The 20,456-nt window shown below is 46.1% G+C and overlaps 2 protein-coding genes across 7 annotated transcripts in view; one reads left to right on the top strand and one right to left on the bottom strand.

Moving 5' to 3' along the window:
* The window catches only part of LOC135377754 (uncharacterized), a 60,627-nt gene that overhangs the window by 24,752 nt on the left and 15,419 nt on the right, over positions 1–20,456 (top strand). For both annotated transcript variants that reach the window (XM_064610406.1, XM_064610405.1), the window contains exon 3: positions 15,294–15,357. In XM_064610406.1, coding sequence (XP_064466476.1) covers positions 15,294–15,357 — 64 coding nt within the window. The remainder of the gene's footprint in view (positions 1–15,293; positions 15,358–20,456) is intronic.
* LOC135377753 (RNA-binding protein fusilli-like) overlaps positions 1–20,456 on the bottom strand; it is an 87,313-nt gene that overhangs the window by 54,325 nt on the left and 12,532 nt on the right. For all 5 annotated transcript variants that reach the window (XM_064610404.1, XM_064610402.1, XM_064610400.1 and 2 more), the window contains exon 2: positions 458–601. In XM_064610404.1, the coding sequence (XP_064466474.1) occupies positions 458–601 (144 nt within the window). The remainder of the gene's footprint in view (positions 1–457; positions 602–20,456) is intronic.

Raw genomic sequence — 20,456 nt, 5'->3', positions numbered from 1 at the left:
TTTTAAGAGTGTAGGGCATAAGTCTACTGCGGTGCTTTCTGGTGCCCAGCGACCCATCCAAAAATAGAGGATATCGCGTTGCCCCCCCCCCCCCCCTAATTTGATAGTTAAAATCGTCTGAATGAATCAGCTGGACTATGGACCATCGCAAAAACAAGAGAAAGGGAGAGAAATAAAACGGATGCCAGCAGGAATGGCTGGTCCTATTCACTAATATGAACTTGTTTGTTAGACCTCGGGATCCGGTACCACGAGCTTTTTTGTGGCGAAGAATAGTGGGCAAGGGCGTCATTTGCTGTCTCTTTTTTCAAGTTTCCGAGCCGCTTCGCGACCCCCGCCTGTATCTGTCACGACCCCTGGGGGTCGCGGCCGACACTTTGAGAACCCCTGGTCTATACTGTCTACTAATGGCAGCGAAGGTCCCGATTTTCGAATTGCCGTTACCAGGGTTGCTCACCTGATCGATGACCTGTTCTAAGGGCTGGCCATTCTTCACTTGCTCCTCTGTAATGCCGAGCTCGGTTCGACAGGTGTCCGACAGCAGGTTTTCGTTCTCGTCACTCGACCGCGGTCGCACCCAGTTGTGTTGAGCAGCCACCACCTGCGAATGAAGCCAACATTTTACACACTGCGAAAATTCTCTTCTATGTTCTCAACGCGTCGTTCACACAATTTCGTCGGCGGTTGATTCATGGAGCTCACCTATCGTGGGCTACAACGTCCGCCCTTATGTAGTTTGAAATGCTTTTCAATTATGTGACCACAAGGGGCACACTCTAAAAACGGAACTTCACCGCATAACACGTGGTGCACCAATCACTGCCGCGAACGATGCGGTTATCTGTTTTGATTTGAGGAGAGAGGGAGTCGTACGTCTTTTTGTGGCAATTACCATATATCCAAATTGCCACAAAAAGGCGTACGCCCCACTCTCTCCTCGAATCAGAAGCGATAACTCTATCATTCATAGCAATGGTTGGCGCACAGCGTGCTATGCGGTGAAGCTCTGTTTTTTGAGTGCATCTTCAACATAAAACAGATACAGGGCTCTTAACATAAACTCATAAACAGATACTCTTAAAACAGGGCATAAACTCTTAAAATAGAACTTCATCCACAACAGATAACACGCCGAAGGCAAACACAAAATGATACCGTTATCATTATTGATTCGTGGAAAGCAGGTGGCGTACTGCTTTTTGTGACAATCAAAAATCACAAAAAAAGGCATATGCCTCCCGTTGTCAACAAGTCAGGGGAGAGGACGATGTCATTCGGGATCATGGCTGATGATATAAAGCGTGTCATGCGGTCCTGTTTTATGAGTGGAGGTGGCACACAGGTCGATGTCATTTCATGCACAACAGCCTGCACTCTAAAAACAGAACTTCACCGCACAGCATGATATGCGACAATTATTGCCACGAATGACATGGTTATCGCTTTTGATTCGAAGAAAGAGGCGGCGTACGCCTTTTTACGGCAATTATCATATATCCAAATTGCCACATAAAGGCGTTCGCCCCCCTATCTCTTCGAATCAAAAGCGATATCCATGTCACTCGTGGTAATGGTTGGCGCACAACGTGGTATGCGGTGAAGTTCTGTTTTTAGAGTGTGCTTAAGGTCCGGAACCAACTTTTTTCTCGCGATCATTCCTTTACTACAGAAGGACATTGTGGGCGCACAAGATAAAATACCATCTATTCTCAGAGCGCAGTTACCTATGGGAACGAAAGCCAGACATTGTTTCTTCTGCGGTATATACACGCCTTCTTTCGGGACCTACGCGCCTCGCTTCCTTTTAATTGGCGTCCAAGAATATGATGAATGGATTATAATGAGCGTACTGACGCAACAGGACAATGTCCTTCGGAGTGCGTGTCGTCCTGGCGCGGCCGCGTTGTAATATTGCGCGTGAAGATGCTATATAAGGCTACCCAGACCATTGAGAACGACTACAAGCAGGGTGTGATAGTTGCGTCGTCCTCAGATGATAAGCGCACAATGTGGGAGTGCGTGTCACACATCACTAAGTAACTGAAGCGTTTGACAGTATCATTGTGCTCGCACCAGTCGTCATGTGCTTGCAGACGCAGTAACCTCTTTCTGTCGCAAACAGGGTAACGTCGTATGTTCACTACAATTCTCTTCACCGGTGATTAGAAATTAAATCACGCTCTTCTTTTTTCTCCAATTGTGTTATTGAACCCGGGTAGACAATTGAACTGTCTGTGTCGGTGTGTTGCGTACATGCAGTTACTACATAGTACGAATATCACTTTAATATGTTCGACTACATAGTTACGTGCCCAAGATACTCTGAGTGCCGTGACAGACTTGTAGCCGCGTTAGGCCGGGTTGACAATCGACCCTTCGGAGTGCAGAAGGTGCTCGGCCCATGGCCAATGAGCACTCAACTGACAGCTTTGCGAGCCGTTACACAGTTTTTAAGGGACACCAAGCTGTTAGATGGGCTATGACCTGTCTGTGGCGTTCGTCGCCGCTTCGCGACATCTCCAGTGGGTGATGGTGGATGTGTCTGGAATTCCTTTCCTTAGGTGATCTGGGGTAGCCGGCCCTCGTGATGAGGGCTACAATCCCCATTTTTTTCTTTCTTTCAATCAATCAATCAATCAATCACGATATCACTTCTGCTTTTACGCGCCCCATAGATCGATATTCTGGCCTCGTAGTGTAACGTACAATATGCGTATAGACAGAAGAAGAAAGGACTTTCGCAAGCATCACAGTAATTGACCGTTTTATTTGTGATCATCGGGATATATAATCTAATCTCCTGGCAACTCGGAGGCCCATCTTTGGAGAACAGAGTATCTGTTTAGAGAAGTCATACAGTCAGTTGATGTACCTGCATATTTTTAGCATTTTCGCACGTGCTTCACTGTGTACGTGTAGGTGGTGATGGGAAGTATTTGAAGAAACAAGTAAGCGAGTGCCACTTTAAGTAGCGTACATTTCTGGGCACTTGCACTTAAGTACATTTCAAATCGTGTATTTTGTACTATACTTAAGTCACTTTTCGCTACCATTTTGCTGTAAAGTACTCAACTGCAAAGATAAAAATAGGAAAAAATAAATAAGTCATTTTCGTTCGGGACCCGGATGTTTTCTTTTTTTTTACATTGTCCCCTTCATTGGCAATTAATAATCATTGTACGTGTTTCATAATGTGTGATTGGCCTTTGATTATTACATGATAAGGAAGGAAGAGACCGAAAGCGCTTTCACCACCAAGCGAGCAGTTTCACCAGCCACCACCACCTCCACACGTGCTTTCGTTTTCCATTTTTACATTTTACAGTATTTTGTTGCGAATAACAAAGCCACATACAAAAATGGAGTGTCGCATTGCGCTTCATGTTATTTTTTCAGAAACAGCGGAGAGTGGTAGGTAATGTATAGCCTCTGTTGGCTGGCGTATTTTTTTGACTGAACGCGTGCGGAGATTAGCACCACAACAATGTGCACTTTGCAAACATAATAACGCGTTGCTCTATAGCACAGTTGATTGCCTGTGCGCATGTAAACGCAAATTTGATTCAGCTCATATTCGCGAGTAAGTAGGAAGCTATAGCAAGCACTCGTGAGAAACGCTAAAATGTTGATAATTGCACATTTGTAACCATTACACGGTGAAACGTGAACTGACACGAGACTGAGTTTGTATAATATACCGTGTGCTTTGCTTTATGTACGTTTGCGGTATCAATGATGCCAGGTACATGTTACTTTACTTCAGGTACAATTTTGAGGAAAATTGTGTATCACTATATGCAGGAGCATAATTCGGCAAATTTTCCAATAAAAAATGCAAGTTTTCATCGTTACGTGTGGCGTATCAAAGCAAGGACAACACGGGGACTCCCGGTAGCTCGTTGCGACGCCAACGCATTGCCCACGTCACGTGACATCCCTGCCTACAAGATGGCGTCGCCCACTGTACTTGCGAAGTGCACAATGAAGTCATGTCAAGTATTTATCGTGGTTTTTGATAGGTGCTTCCAAGGACAGGTTTTTGAGTGCTGCAATAACGAAATCCATAAGCAGCAGTCGCGGTCCCAAGGGTGAGGGGAGATCCCCCCACCTTTTATACGCTGATCGATAATGAAGCCCTCTCTCACGTATTTCGCCAGGCTTGTGCCCGTGGGCGAAAGCCTCGTGAGAGATTTGCCGTGGAAAACGACGTATCGGCTACAAGCACTGAAGACCCCAGTGCTTTCTATGGATCACCAAACAGCTCAATTTCTCACATTGTCCCATCTATACGTAAGAAGTTGGAGAAGTTGGGAGAGTGGAAAACGTCCTCACTTCATCATCAGAATATATCTGTTGTTGTTTTTGGAATCAGTACCCAGAGTTACCATAAGCCAATCATTAATCACGGATACCACAGCGAACCAATAAAATATTTTGGTATCGTCGCATGCACCTCATTTACCGACACAAAAACGTATTCTACGTATGACTATTTTGTTAGGTAGGCCAAACTACTGCCCCAAATTTTTCTGTTGCGTGAATATCGCTTGTGAAAAGCAGAGTCGAGCCATCTTACAATCCACAGCATAACGGTCTTCGCGCCTTGGATCACTCATTCACGAATTCGATCACTCCGATATGCAAAAGGTCGATATTACTTGGAGTCGTCTGGTCACCGTATTCGTAGTAGGCTCGAAAAATGGGCGCCCTTTACAGATGCACACGAGGAAGTAACGTCGGAGGAACATTTTCCTGCTTCTATGGACAACTTATAGCAAGGGAGGATGTTTGCACTCAAGAAAACATTGTCACCTACAGTGATTGTAGTATGGTTGGCACTTTCGTGCTAAATAATGACAGTCAAATTGTCCGCTTGATCGCAACTAAACTGACGCAACACGATTTGCAGGAAAAAAAGAAACCGGAAAAAAGATTTTGTCGATTTCTCGCAAAATATATCAAGTTTTATAAAATTGACTACATCTTTGGGCATTCTGCCAAACGCGTTTGAATGCGGTAGCTTTGCGGAGTGCGGAATGCGGAGCCATTTTCCGATCTTGTGATTATACGACTTTAGAAAATCTCAGAGAACTTAGCGCCGCTTTGAACTATGGGAACTTGCTTATCAGAAAGGAGGAGAAGGTCTCCAAACTGTTTGGATTTCTCCTCTCTTGGCACATTGTCAACGAGGTGTCTAAGTCAGAACGAAACGTGAAGGACTGCTGTCCCTTCCTCATGACCCAGGATGCAACGCGTGCACAAGGCGCACTGGGATTTCCTGCTACCTTCCTCTCTTCTTCTTTCTCCACGACTGTTACGGACGGCCCTACCAAAATGACTAACAAGAAAAAAAAAAGTTGCCCAAGATGCGAGATATCCGATAATTCATTTTCTAGCGCAATTGTTCCCGAATATGCGATAGTTTGAAAAAGAAACTCGACCTCCTTTTCCTGGCACTACCGATAACGCTGAAGCAAAAAGTGGAATAAGCCGTTTAACCGACTCGTGCGCCGCCTCCTTTTACGAAGCGAGAAGGGTATGGATGTTTACCAGCTCGCCAGCGCAGGATCGGAAACAGCTTTCACGTTTGTCCTTCCCACGTACGTCATCACCCATTCACAGTCCAATGCGCTTCCTCAACTGCCCGTCTGTCATAGCGGCGTCCCAAGCTTCGCTTTATGATTTTTTAGCATATATAGTATAATGGCCTTAAATGTTCAACTCAAAACGTGTATTTTTTTACTGAAAATACTGTCAATATAGTTATCATTACACCATTATTTACCGTAAGGATCTGTCCAAGAAATGAAGTGATCGTTCCGGGGCCTCTTGTCCGAGAAATATTGAAGGTCACACGCACAATGTCTTACTGTCTCATTCCTCAGCACTCTTCTGATTGTGTATCGACTACAGTTCATAGCGATTATTGTTTACAGCAGATGATCCAAACTTCCGAGCTACTGTATGGTTAGTGGTACTATAGCATGTACCTAGTACTCAACGTCCAGGAAAACGAATCCTTTGTGAACGCAGATGAACGCTCGTCTCGTAGCAGAGCTAAACGCCACAGAAGCCTTAGACTCTGTTGGAAATATCCCGACTTCACACTTTTGCTTCAACATACGCAGGGGCGGCGCAACGCATGAATTCAAGGGGACCCCAGATCCCAACCGGCGTCCCCTTCCATCCCCCATACCAATTCATGCACGCGGGTCCCAAAAATTCAGGACCCGATTCAGGAAAAGGGTTTATGGCATTTGATTTGCATGCGGCACCCGAGATAACACTTTGGCACCTCACCTCCATGGGAATTTTGCGCCCCCTTCACACATTCAGGGGGTCTACAGTAACCCCTGTTACCCCCCCTTTCCGCCGTCCCTGAGCGTACGTATAAAACGGGTTTAGGCCACTCTTCGGTTTTGCTCTGCTCGCTACAAAACGCCTAGGTTCAATCTAGCCAGTGCCCTATCTACCCGGCTTCTAAATCAAGTACAGTTCAATTAAATTTCGAAAAGTGACACGTTTCCGATTCGCTGCTCTGCTATGCCTCTGGCGCAGTAGCGTAGCCAGAAAAATATTTTGGGAGGGGTTCTATCGAAACTTTACACGAGGAGAACAATTTTCCCACCTTTTTCCTTCCCCAAATGCATTACCGAAGGTACAAGTTCGGATGGGTTGAACTCACCCGGGCTATACGCCACTGCTCATGGCGGTGACTGAGAAATGTCCAAGGGGCCTCTTTTGAAGTGTGGGAGTTTGTTATCTGAAAGGAGGAGAAAGCTTCTCCTGTCCAGGTCAGCGAAAACGAAACGTGTTACTCTCCTTTCCCATAACGCGCCCAAAATACTTACGTGGCAAACACCACTGGGATACTTTTTTTCTTTCACTCGCCGGCCTTTCACGTAACCAGTCTGGCGTACGAAATACGCGTCAAGTTCATGCTGCCTTATAGGGTTTCTGCCCGGAAACAATGTCCGCGTTTCTGGAATAGAGGCGTCCATTATGTCCTGCATTCGTAAGAAATTAAACCCATGGGCAGTTTTAGAATACGCTACCCCTGCGCATTGGGTACTCAAAGAAATAGCGTCGTCGCCACTCGCATGTGCAAATCCTAAACCACTCCTTCATGCGTACAGCGCGTCCTAAATATGTTCACAGCTACTAGCTATCCATCACGACACTGAAAGATAACAGACATAATCACATAGATAAGGCCTCGCTACACATGCAGGAAGCCCCGCGGAGAAAGTCTTGAACGGTTCAAGATTTTTGTGTAAATGGTGTGTGTGTGTGTTCGCAGACGTGACACAAAGGATGGCAGACGGACTTGTGATTTTCACTGTGGGACGCAAACGAAGAATTAGCTACTTAATTAATTAAAATTTAGTGAACTTTCTCGTTATTGACACGTCAGCTTCGCAAATGTTTGACACCCACTTTTTCTTCCAGTTAGGAATGAGATGGGTATACTGCGGCTTTTCGCTTTGTAACGGGCTGTAACTTGCTCCACCTAGCCTAGAATTATACCACGATGGCTCTATGACTTACTTATCTCCATGTGTCCTTATATGTCTCTATAGTCTTTGGTTTTATACCACCAATCATTTAATCGATTCTTCGTAATTTGTAGTGTTGCAGTGTTAACTTCGTCTCTATCGTTTCGAAAATCCAGTGCTTCCCACAGGCTCACTTCCCCTTGCGCAGGCTGAATGCCCTTACCCCCTTACATTCCATGCTCCGCAGTCTCCTCTTACCCACACCTCATGTCCCTCGTTCTGTCGGAAAAACGTCTCGACCGTATTTCCTTTTTATGTTCCCTGAAAGCTCCCATTGACGGTTTCACTTGCATCTTATATACTTGCCCAGTGTCTAGTTTCTGATTCTTTTACCCTAGTGTTTGTACTTTTCTTCTTATATTCCTCGTCCCAAGTTAAATACTTAACATACAAACGCCTAGTCGTTTTCCGCCATTTTGTGTGTTGTTTATAGATATGTATGACAGTTCATTCTTTTTGCTTCTCTCGCTTCAAAACGATGACCATCTCATATCTCCCATTACCCCTTCACTGCGCGTATTTCCATGTGCCCCCACCCCCACCCCCAGAGCCAATCTTCCGACTCCCCTCTACCCAGAGCTGCCTCTGCCGTGCGTCCATGAACGATAGGATGCCTGTGCGCTCCTATGCCAACGCAACCTGTCGGCTGCTATCAGATGTACGAATGAAGATTTTCTATGGGAGAGGGGATGGACACCCAAAGAAGGAAAGAAAATGTACAATGTAGTCTCTCTTTCTTTTTTTTTTCTCATCCTCGCTCTCCCCCTGGAAAAACGCGGCAGCGTCGCAGCGTGCTCGCGTGCTGCAGCGGCCACAAGGACGCTGCGATAAAAGCGCACTCGACTCGTTTCCGCGGGGCTCATCAACACCGGGCGCCTGATCATTATTTTAAACAGTGGGAAAACCGTTGGTGTGGGCTCTGAACGTTTGTGGGAATGGAAGTAATTCCTATAGGCCCACGACTCTGCGATTGTGGCCGTATCAATATCCCAATGGACGGGAGAGGTAATTAGCGTTAAATTTTATTGATAAGTTAATTAGAATTCTGAGTATCTCCCGATGTGTGCCCCACAGTGAGAATCGCAGATCCACTAGGCGCGTACTAGAGCGTCGTTCTCAAATATTGAAATTTCTCTTCACTATGTATAGACACCCTGGTTGAACATAAGCATTGTTCACTAAACCACACCGAAGCCAGGCTAACCGACGTAAGCAACACCCGCGTATAATATTTATATTTGATCTGCTGATACGTCTATGTTCGAAGGAGACCACTCTAATTTCCTTGTGTAAAAAGAACATACAGCGTCTATGTTCAGTTCAAGGAGTATGCCGAGCCCGACGACTTCGCCAACCACTCTAATGGCAAGTGCAAACAAAACGGTGTTTTATCTGCATCATTCGCTGGGCGCACAACATTAGAGGCAGGGTGTGTGAGTGTTGTTGTAACACGCAGCCAGCATGTGGATGTGTTCATGTGCGCAACAGCTGTGCTCCCGTAGCATGTTGACCTCTCCCGTATATGGTTGAAGAGGCAATTCGTTCGTCCGTAGCGCTGCATCCTGTTCCACCATGAGGGTTGTATACATGGGAAGCCTTTATCACGTACGGTATACAGATAGTGGTTGCCCTAGTGTTGACAGGTGCTTTTTTATGCTTGGATATTGAAGAACATGCGGCTCGACGAGAGCTCATAGATTTCCCACAAATGGTGTTCAGCAGGTAGCGTGCAAAAGTACGAGCCCGTGGGGACAGCATTCTTTCATGTCCCGCAATAACGACTGGAATGTTTCTTCAGTCTGTCAAGAGGATAATACATGTAATATTGAAAGATGCTGGCGGCGCTTCTTAATTGCAAAGAGAGCCGTACACACAAGAACAACAGGAGCGAGAACGGAACACGACCCAATACAAAAAGAAACACGTGTTGCAGTGTTTTAACTTAATAACGATGTTCACATTTTCACCGGTTGGGTGGTGAGTACAATTACTTCGAGAACATTCGTATTATTTTCTTCCTTCGCGGATTGTTTACCGCAGTTGCCGTTCGCAGAAAGTACTGCCCTCCCCACTCGGGACCTAGCAGTGGCACGCAGGGGTGCCACCAATGAAACTGTTTCACCAGCCTTCGTCGCCTGGGCAGAAAAACATCGTATTGGTAGAGAGGAAGGGCATAATACGAGATGAGCCATTACGTCATACGTAGGTGGGCCTACGAGAAAAACGAAACTAGAGCGGCAGCACGAGGCAGCAGACTGTTTGGAAAGATCGTGTTTCCCTCTCCTAAACGGTGGGCCCAGATGCCAGAGAACACGTGCTTTGAAGACGAGCGCCGCATTCTGATTCCGGGAACGAATGCAACAGGATTACGATTCGAGAAAGGTACGAAGCGGTGATGCAAACACGAGATATGCCACGTCATGGTTCAGTTAAGCTTCGTCTGTAGTCCACATTAGTCATTTCTGGTATATCCAGGGTAACTGGTTGAAATCGTTTAGCTGATGCTACAGTATCACGATGGCTTTGTAAAATGACCAGTTATATTCGGAGGACCATTTCTTGGCCAGCTATTGGAGCGCATTCACTATACCGCGATGTCATCTGCAAACCATTCTGTTCCGCGATCTGCTCAAAACGGAAGGACTACAAAACGTCTCTGATTTTAAAACCACACCATAAACATCATTTCCAGATTCGAATGAACGGAAAGATGAGGGAAGTCGCGTAACTCTTGGAGAGCCGTGCATCCGGAGGGCCTCAACCAAGTATAGTTTTTTTTCGTGTTTTTCTGTAGCTCAAGGTCGTCACATGGTTCTCCTATGTGCACAGGCACGTGCGGGCGGCACATACGACCCCAACGGAGGCACAGAAATGTTACTTTACTCCCCGCACAAACATTATCCCTTCTTGTTCTTGTATGAGTCTGACTATCAGACAGTTCTATTGATCATTGCCCGGTAAATGCGTGGACGTCCCGTCACGTCAAGGTGGTGTGAGTCCTGCACACACTGTTTCACACAATTTCGTGTTTTCTGCCAGCTAGATCACGACTGCATGTGTGTTCCTTTCCGCCTTATCGTCTTTTTTCCTTCTCGAGCTCGAACGCAACAGCCATATTTGTCAACATCAAACGTAAGGACAGGAAAAAAAGCTACGTAAGATGTCGTGAGAGGTTTCGGAAGGACACTTCCAAAAATATTAAACCTTGACCACGTGACCTGACACGAAGTCGACGAGGTAGCATCATTAGCAGTTCCTTACCCTAAAACTGATTACAAATTTAATACGTTTAATTTGCGATTGAGATTTGCAAAAGCATCGCTTTCGTGTCTTCGTTGTTCCCCACAGGCCTTTGAAGCGTCGCCTCAGTGATCTTTCCACGTGGTATTTACCTCACTCCAGATGTGACGTGGCAGGTCGATTGGGCTTCCACTAATTTGAGAAAGACGTCATTAGGAAGGACGCAACCTTGAGCGAGCATACGAGAGGAAAATACGAGAGCAGTATCGCTCACTTCCTGGTGCCATGATTCGGACAGTCCTTTTACCGATACACCCTGGAGCTAGGGTAGTGTTCCACTTGCGGGGATTGCTGAGTTTCGGTTCTCTAATTTAGGAAGGTGCCGTTGTCCCTGTCAATATTCTGTGTTTCTTATACTTCACAGGAATCATAGGCTTCAGGACCCGTTTGCATATAGAAATCACCCACTAGGATCCTAGATGGTGGGGTGGTGGGACTGCTTGCCGTAGTCGGCCACGATCCCATAGAGTGGTGTGGTGGTGGTGTAGGTGAAAGGGCTCGCCGTTGTCGGCCTCACGGAGGTGGGCAACGTCACGACTGACGCCCTGGGGGAATGTGCGTCCTGGGCCGACTTCTAAGGGAACTGTGCCGACATATGTCTGAAAGCCTCTGAGGAAAACCCAGGAAAAACCCCAGACAGCACAGCCGGCACCGGAATTCGAACCACGTCCTATAGAGGTGGTGGTGGTGATGATGGCGAGAGGGCTTGCCGTTGTCGGCCTCACAGAGGTGGGCAACGTCACGACTGACGCCCTGGGGAATGTGCGTCTTGGGCCGACTCCTACGTGCCACGTCCTACATATGGTGGTGGTGGTGGTGGAAGGGCTCGCCGTTGTCGGCCTCACAGAGGTGGGCAACGTCACGACTGACGCCCTGGGGGATGTGCGTCCTGGGCCGACTTCTAAGGGAACTGTGCCGACATATAGAGGGGGGGGGGGGTCGAGGTATAGAACTTGAGCGCGTAACACGTTCCTGGCCAACCATAAGTGATGTCGAATGACACGTTTTCGTCTTCTGATTGTGGAAAACGGGGGCGTATTCCTTTTCTGTAACGATTTATAAAAACGCAACAATGGCGTACGGCCCTCGTCCTCAGCAAATCAGAAGACACAACGATATCAATCCGAACGCTGGCTGCCCTTGAGCGTGTTATGCGGTCAAGTTGTGTTTTTAGAGTCAGCAAATAGAATGAGGAAAATCGTTAGTGCATTTCGCACGCGCTGGAAGATAACGCTGTTTAAGGCGCTGCAGCACGTGGTTAAAGCAGCTGCAAAGCTGCGCAAGGGTTAGGATCCTACACTCTTAAAACAGAACTTCGCCGCATAGCAGCTGTGCGCCAACCATTGCCACGAATGATAGGGTTATTGCTTCTGATTCGAAGAGAGAGGCGGGCGTACACCTTTTTGTGGCAATTATCCCGTATATAAATTGCACCCAAAAAGGCGTACGCCCCCTTCTTTCTATCACTTTGAAGTCCTCAACTCCCCTTTCTCCCACCTTCTTCTCCTTTTTTTTTTTGGCTATAGTCGTGACGATGCCCACTTGAGTGCGGCCAACAACGGCAAGCTACCTCGACACCCCCCCTCTGTTTTTAGAGTGTAGCACGATTTTTAGCCAACGGACCCTGATCTTTCTCTGTCCAGCGATAAAATGGTAGCCATGCGTGCGGCTGCGAAACGTGGAGCAAGCACCATGTCCGTGTCCGCACCAACTGACAACGACGAACAAATAGGGCAGCGTAAATGTGCTAAACCATACGTTTGATCAGTATGTCCCCGTTTCTAACTAATTGTAGGTGCGTGCCAAAGTGTTTCTGAAGAGTGTTGCCCAAGAGCTACTGCCTCCTGGTTTTATGTATGCATGTGACTTCAGGAGCTGTTCCGGTACCGGCCTAAAAGTGTTATGAAATACGTCTTCTGCGTACACTATTTATCTGCATTAGTCAACTCTTCCCTAACAGATTCTCTCCTACATAACCTGACTTCTCTGGTCAAATAAAGTATTCATTTGTGGTTCTGCCCACTTCTTGTTCGTCGCTCGTCCGTGCTCAAGCTCGAGGTTATGTCGCCCACATCGTCCACACACAAGATTGCTTCTCTGTTACTTTGAGCCTGACCAATATCTACAGCTCGCTTCATATAGGTAGTTCTTCAAAACCGCTATAGCATCTTCCGAATTTGCCCAGTATACCGCATATAGTCAGTTTTGCATGTAATCTCGAATGGCTGTTTATCAATTTTAGCGTTGCTGTTCCAGACCCTGTTTTTAACATTTTGCTCGTTGTGCGTTATGTGTGTAAAACGTGAAAAAATGTGCTTTATGTAGACACGATGCGTGGAACAAAGGAAACTATAGGCACTGCAGCTTGTTAATTGATATTATCATCACTCTTCGGATTTAAGATTGTGTGATTACATGTGCTCGCTTTCATTCTGTGTTCCGGATTCTTGAAGATCATTGAATGTATGCGATATAAGTACTATGGGAATCGTTGCGCGTGTCTGCGTTATAACGACAAGACCGTTGCAACGGAAGATTTCTAGCACTTCTTTAACGTCGTATTTGAGTGACAATGGTTCTCATGTGGGGATGCTATGTGATGGAGAACTGTCGGTCCCTCAAGACACACCTCACGTTGGTTTCTCAGCCCGTTCGATATGTCTCCAACAGCACGAAGCAAAGACGCCCTCTTCAGCGATTCCAGAAGCGGCCTCAAAGCATCTCGCAGTCGGTTATCATGACCAAAGAGTCTGAACGTATGGTTGTGCTGACCAACGTTCACAAACCGTGGAATAGTTTTTTTGCTATCTGTACACTCTTCGATAAGACATTCACCCATCCATAAGGCAACCACACTAACACTGAAACTGTTACGTGCTTCGACAAACTCCATCTAGTCCAAATAATGTCATGCTGTTCTGCGTTCCTTGCAGAAGTCGACACGAAGAAGCAGGCATTCGGACTAAGCCTCTGCTAGATTAACTTGGCGTGCACATTCCTTGAAGCCCTTCCCGATGCCTCAGGGATGGCAGAAATCGAACCAATATGTCAATCGTCTCCAGGCTTATGCGCAACAACCTCTGCTAGAGGTATCAGCAACAATCCCTGTCACGACGACCCAACTTGGGCACGCACCATGCCCTGGCAGAGGCTCATGAGATTGTAATAGTTCTTCACGCACCTTTATTCGCAGTTTGCAAACACGCGAAATCTATTCCAATTACCATTACGAGGCCTTTACACAAGTGTGGCCATTCTATTGACATGCTATCAAATACGCAATCATATACAAAGGACAGCAGTACCAGTTCAGTGCACCTACTTGCACCTTTCTTGAGAAACAAACTTGTCAACCGTAGCAAAATTGCAATGGTAAATCAAAAATAAATAATCCTGCTAAAGCGCGTCTATGTACCTTGTAACTTTCCAGTAACTATATATACTGGTCACATGAGTGCTTTGCGCACACATAAGAAAGCTCGACAACGTTTGAGGACCATAAATGCTGTATAGGTCGCAACAACGAGGACTCGCCGAGTTAGTAATCGACCAAGATCTAAGTATGTTGTACATATTAGATGTACGCCGATAACTGAGGCTTCATTCAGTACTATTACAGTGGTCATCAGTCGTTGTTCTACTATAAACAGAGTGGACTTTTCAGTATGGTGTATAGTTCCTGCAGTCGTCTCAGGAGCACGAGAAGTTATATTGTCTCATGTCATGGTCTGTGTTCCAGTGCTTTGGGGTACTATTGACTACTTATCTTATCACGGTCGCGTAGCCAATAAATTTCCACGATCGATGTCTCATCGTGGCATACCATAACAGCTTAGTATAGCTATACTTAACGTTAGGTAATAGTATTGCGCAAAATGTCTGATCACAACGGCCGGACAAATCTGTCTTTTCTTGGACATAACGCTTTGCGCTAGCTTGAAACTCTTTCAGTTAGAATTCCTTCACAGTTACACTCAGACTGCCAGAAATGGTACACGAGGACAGGCCATCACTGAAACATTAACTCTTAGATCTCTTAAAGCACGTGAGGCCGAAAGCAAAAATAGAACAAGCAGCAGCGAGAAGTGACATTCGGAAGCCCGCTTTGTCCAATCCCCCAGCCCTCAATAGAAGTCCGCTATAGTTTGGATGCACTGTCAACAGCCTTTCTGTATGGGAATACAAAGCTGGCATCTAAATTCAAGGGTCCCCGACCAAGTGCTATCACAGAAGACCCCGACAAATTACGCAATAACGAAGTCATCATCTACAAAGGTCCTCCACTGGAGCCAAATCGGAAATTTGAAACCAATGCATGCACGTCGATCGCATACCGCTGCAGCCCTGCACCCTCTGATCACCAGAACACGCCTCCAATACATCAGTCACAGAAAGCGCCCGATGATTCACCAACACGTCTTCTGTTTCTGATTTCAGAGGGAAATACTGAGCCATCGGACACTGAGAAACCACCTGTGTCAACGTGTCCAGTATGGAAGAGGTAACTATAGCTTTCCATTTGAAGGACTTGCCTCATGACGTGCCAACACATGATACAACGACACACTCGTCATTATAGATCTCCATACGCACTGCCCAAGTCCTTGTACCTTATGGAACAATTTGGTACGTAGCGCTGTGCTGTTCGTTCGTTATGGACTTCACAGCGGCAACAGGCCCACTCGAGGAACTATAGATCTCTCCCCGTATATATCTATTTTATACATCTTGATGTTATTCGTAGCTACCAACCCACAGGTAATGGGGTAGGGCTGTCCTCCATCCTAAGTGATTGGCAATTTCTAAGGCAGCCACGCGGACGTGGGCTTCGTGGTCTAACTTGGGTCGCGATGTGAGCCGCCCAGCAGGTGGGCTGCTTGTCCCTTAACTATAACTTCTAATTAATAATTTCCTCTAACTAATAATTTCTGCGCCAGTCTCTCATAACCGCAGAGACTTTCCCGGGATTTTCATCTAGGGAGTGTGTCGATGTCTCCTACGGGGGTGGGGTGGGAGGTGACACCCATATCTGCTGCTTTTCTGGCTCTTCTTAAACCTTTCTGGTGGGTATTTTAGGGAGTGTGCAAGATGTTTGGGGGGCATTAGGGGTGGGGGTACTGGGACAATCCCTGCACAACCGCTTAACCCTCCCGGTCCTGTGATGTGTCGTGGTACCGCGCAAGCGCTATACAAGCTTCCGAGTTCAACTGAACCTCTGTATGCAATAATGGGATAAGTCGAAAAATCCCACACCGAGAAAACTTCAACTGAATATTTGGTAAAGTAATCGCAGCTGGGTTTCCTCGAATAACGCAAATGCAAAATGTGTAACATACTGTATATGTATGTGTCTACTCTACATGCATGTCCTGTTAGCACCGTTTTTGGGTGTGTGACTTAGCAGAAATTGAACAAACCGGGACATGACATATCCTTTTTTTATATATAACACCGCACGTGCAGGGTTATTGTGCGGAATAAAACATTTTTCACGAGTCCGACCTTGATTGCTGAACAATGGTGATGTCAGGTAGGGTGAAGTCACCTGTGTGTGTGGGGGGGGGGGGGGGTATCGGAGCGGGCTTATCGTGCTGCTAAACGAGTACAATCTTGAAAATAATGTCCTTGTGACATTTATTCAGAGGTGTGCGTTGGAGTCAGCCTGTTAGGATCGAGTGATTCATTGTGCGTCACGCTAACCGGTGATTTGGCCTTTGGCCGATAGTTATCGCGAAAGCGGCGGGTTTCTTTTTTCTATTTTTTTTTTCCCTTGGGGGGGGGGGGGTCTGTCTATGGGAGTAGCCGAATTTGTCGTGTGACGAATTCAATCTGTCCCTATTATTTTGTTCGTCAACATCAGCATCATGTCCCGATATACCAGCATATCTATGACCAGCATAATATGACTTATTGGCTTAATGCTCACTTTTTTTTTTCTCGATTACAACGCTCAGTAGTACTGCTGACACAGTCACGTAAGGTAGGAAGAACGTGTTCTTCGAGTGGAAGTCGAAGTTCATTTCCGCATCGTAGCAAAATTTAAGTTACACCATTTGTATGCGTGTGTAGAAAAGGGACCTGATCTGCCTGTCCGTCCCATTGACACACATGCATTTCCGATTTCTTACGCCCTCGTGTAGCGGGTCAATAAATTGCAATACGGTCCTAAATTTTCTTTGGTAGATACTGGTATGTAGATGTCATTGCAACAAAAATACTGAAAAGGGGTTAAGTCGACTTATCCCCTTATTGCATACAGAGGTTCAATTATGTCTTCTGTCGTACGAGCCTCCTTCCTCTCGCGATATCATAATATGCAAGGCGAAAATCTCTACCACTAATTCCAAACGCACTTCCCACTTTTTTTCTTCTATATTTACACTCGACGAATTTCTGGCACGTGATGAACTTTGCCAAATGGCGAAGAACGATGCGATACTTCACCGAATGTTACACGGAGGCACAATCGCGCAGCAAATTACAACTCCATACTGCAAAAAAAAGCCTGAGTTTGGGCACAAAAAAGAGACGGACGACACAGAAGGTATGGAGTATATGTAGTATGGGGTTCCTCACCAGCTCGTCTGCATTTATGCTATTTTATAAGCAAATTAGAACATCGTTAGATTAACCGATACCAAAAATACGGTCGCCAGGGGTCTTTGACGCCCGTATAATAGGTGCCCCAAAGTGTCATCCAGGCAATTTCCCTTCCCCCTTGTAGGTTTAATTACTGCGCCACTTCCCTAGGGGGTTTACGTGATATCATTTTCCATGCGGTCTCCTTCTACGTCAGTGTGACTACTTCCAGAGAGGCTGTGAGATGCGTTTCCGGCCAAGACCACTGTTGCAAATTATGACATGCTAAGGTGAACCCATGTTTGCCTTATCGGAGAGAAGAAGGACCTCTTTTGGGGAACGTTTTCCCATGGTTCCTCTCCCTTTCTTTAGTGCCTGAGAAACTATGCGTACCGCGAAGAACAACCAAGTAATTCTATTCGATGCGTATAATTATTCTGTTTTTGCTGCGATTGTATCAGAATAGCTTCTGTATTGCGACGGATTCCAGTAAAAGGAAACCTGTTCACGGCACTTGGATTGCACCAAGGGTATACAGTCACGGTCGCGACGAGATTTAGAACCAGTATCTGCTAGAAAGAAATGACATGGTGGGTCATATAGGGCAAATGATTGTCCTACTGTCAGAAGTAGAGACGTAAAATTGTCGGAAATTTTGAATGACTTGAAAAAAAAGTTTGAAAATTTGAGAACAAACGAAAAAAGCATGGTTTCATTAAGCATCTTTATTCTTACGAGAACGGCAACATTTCCTGGAGTTTGAGGTGACATGGAAGAATAGAGACGGAACGAAGCGGATAGCACGGACTCAAAACCAGCAAGGGATGAAGCAATTAATCACCGCTGGTTTTGAGTGTGTGCTGTCCTTCCGTGTCTCCCCCCCCCCCCCCCCCAAACTCCAGGAAACAATTCCCTTCTCGCGTGTACACCAGCCAGCTTGCATTCATTTTCTACCATTTCCTCCTCACATTCTTCTACCATTTTTTTCATAATGATTTATTCCGTAACATTACAAATTATTTGAAAAAAAGAAAACAAAGTTCCAGCAGAATCTTCACGACAGGGACACAAAATTTCACAACTCGAAGTGCTGTGTCGCTCTGAGTCGATACCACTGGGTGAAGAAACGCTTCCCTGTGAATCGCTCGGTGCTTTTTCCACATTGAGATGGAAGGCGCACTATACGTATGGTCTTCGCCCGCGTTCCCCCGCAACCACACTGCCAGGACAGCGGATACCTTGCGAGTAAAGCCATGAGAGCTTTCAGGCTGCTCGCCTTTTGCCTGGAGTCGATGATTCGCACGTGGTGAAACGTTTCCAAGTGTCCATGTGTCCCGCGGAAAAACCACTTTGCAAAGGTTCGCTATACGCACAAAGGAAATGCATAAAAACATATAAGCTCCATCTGAAAATTACGACTGTGATCTTTCGCTGCGTCGCCCTGATGTGGGTTTGTTGCCGTCTGGAAGCAAAACCCAAAACTGACAGTACACAACGAAATTATATACTGTGAAGCAAAATTTCTTCCGAAAATTTTGCAGGTTTTTCTCACCTTGAGCCAATTGAAAAAAAGAAAAAGAAAAAATACATACATACATATATAAAGTGTTTTTTCCCTCTAGATTTTTAATTTTTATTTTCATTTACATCTCGAGTCAGAACGCGCCGCTCGATCCCCCATCTGTAATACGACGCCGGGGGGATTGTGCTCACATTGTTGCGTCATCGACAAGGGTGACACGGGTTCGAATCCGGGCTGTGCGGTCTGGGTGTGTGGGTTTTCTTCAGACACTTTAAGACAAATGTCGGCACAGTTTCCCGTGAAGTCGGCCCAGGACGCACGGTTCCCCTGCGATAGTCGTGCCCGCCTGAGCGTGGCCGACTACGGCAAGCCGTTTCACCACCGCCATTTCGTCATAGCGATTTTAAAATTTCACTGGTCATGCTTCGTTTATTAATGGCTCTTGAGAAGCCAGTCTCACGCCAGGTGGGGCTTCCATATTTGTCATCATCATCATCATCGATTACCTTCTGAGGTTATCACGCTTCATTGGCATGGCAAACAGAAAAGCGCTTACGTTCCCCCCATCGTGCTTATTACAACGTCATCAACGGCGCCAGAGCATAGTCGAGAACAAGCTCTAAAATTTCACCGTAATTTCACCCGTTGACACCGGGTGTTGTGAGGGTATACTGACCGATGTAGTCACGGCCGAATTTCTATCATCGCTATTCTCTTTAGAGCCACTAAATAAGCGCAGTTATTCGGCCCATTTCTCGAATATTATCGGAAACCCATTTGGACGAAAAGAAGTTGGGAAGGATTTTCCACGCACCTTTCGTAGGCGGGCATTTATGACCTATAATTTGTTTAGTTCCTGCATATGTGGCGCGTAAAGAAGGCGCTGCCGGACTGACTTTTGCCGTAACGGCACCAAGGCCATGGTGTGGTCACGTGGGTGGAGTCGACGGCCATCTCGAAATAAGTGTCTACCGCCCTCGTGTGTTGCTTGTGTGCGCCGCAACTCTCGAATTGCGTAGAAAAGTGCGTGTGACGCGCCGGTTTATGAACATCAAGTCCCTTTTTGACCAAGGCGCTTTTTGAAGGCGAATGACCTGATGGAACTGAACCATAATTTCTGGAAACTTGATAGAAACAGGAAAGGCAAATCTTGACAATTAACGTACACTCTTAAAAATGTACATCACCGCAGACAATGAACAATGATGTGACAATTAAGAACAGCATAAGTGTCACAAAAAAAGGCGTACGCCTCCCGTTTTCAACAAATCAGGGCAGATAATGATATCATTCGAGATTATGGTTGGCTAGGAGCGCGCTATGCGGTGAAGTTCTGTTTTTATAGCGTGCAGGAGTCGTGACACTTCGTTCCAATTTACTTCAAATAAATATGAAAGACAAATATTTGCATCGAGTTGAACTTGTGTTCCAAGTTTCACAACACACGGGTAAACAGGCGCGTGGAAAGTCGCACCGCGAATACCGAAACTCACCCGCAC

This window comes from Ornithodoros turicata, chromosome 1, assembly GCF_037126465.1.
Source record: "Ornithodoros turicata isolate Travis chromosome 1, ASM3712646v1, whole genome shotgun sequence".
In the NCBI taxonomy this organism is placed as follows: domain Eukaryota; kingdom Metazoa; phylum Arthropoda; class Arachnida; order Ixodida; family Argasidae; genus Ornithodoros; species Ornithodoros turicata.
This window is presented reverse-complemented; position numbering and strand designations above follow the sequence as displayed.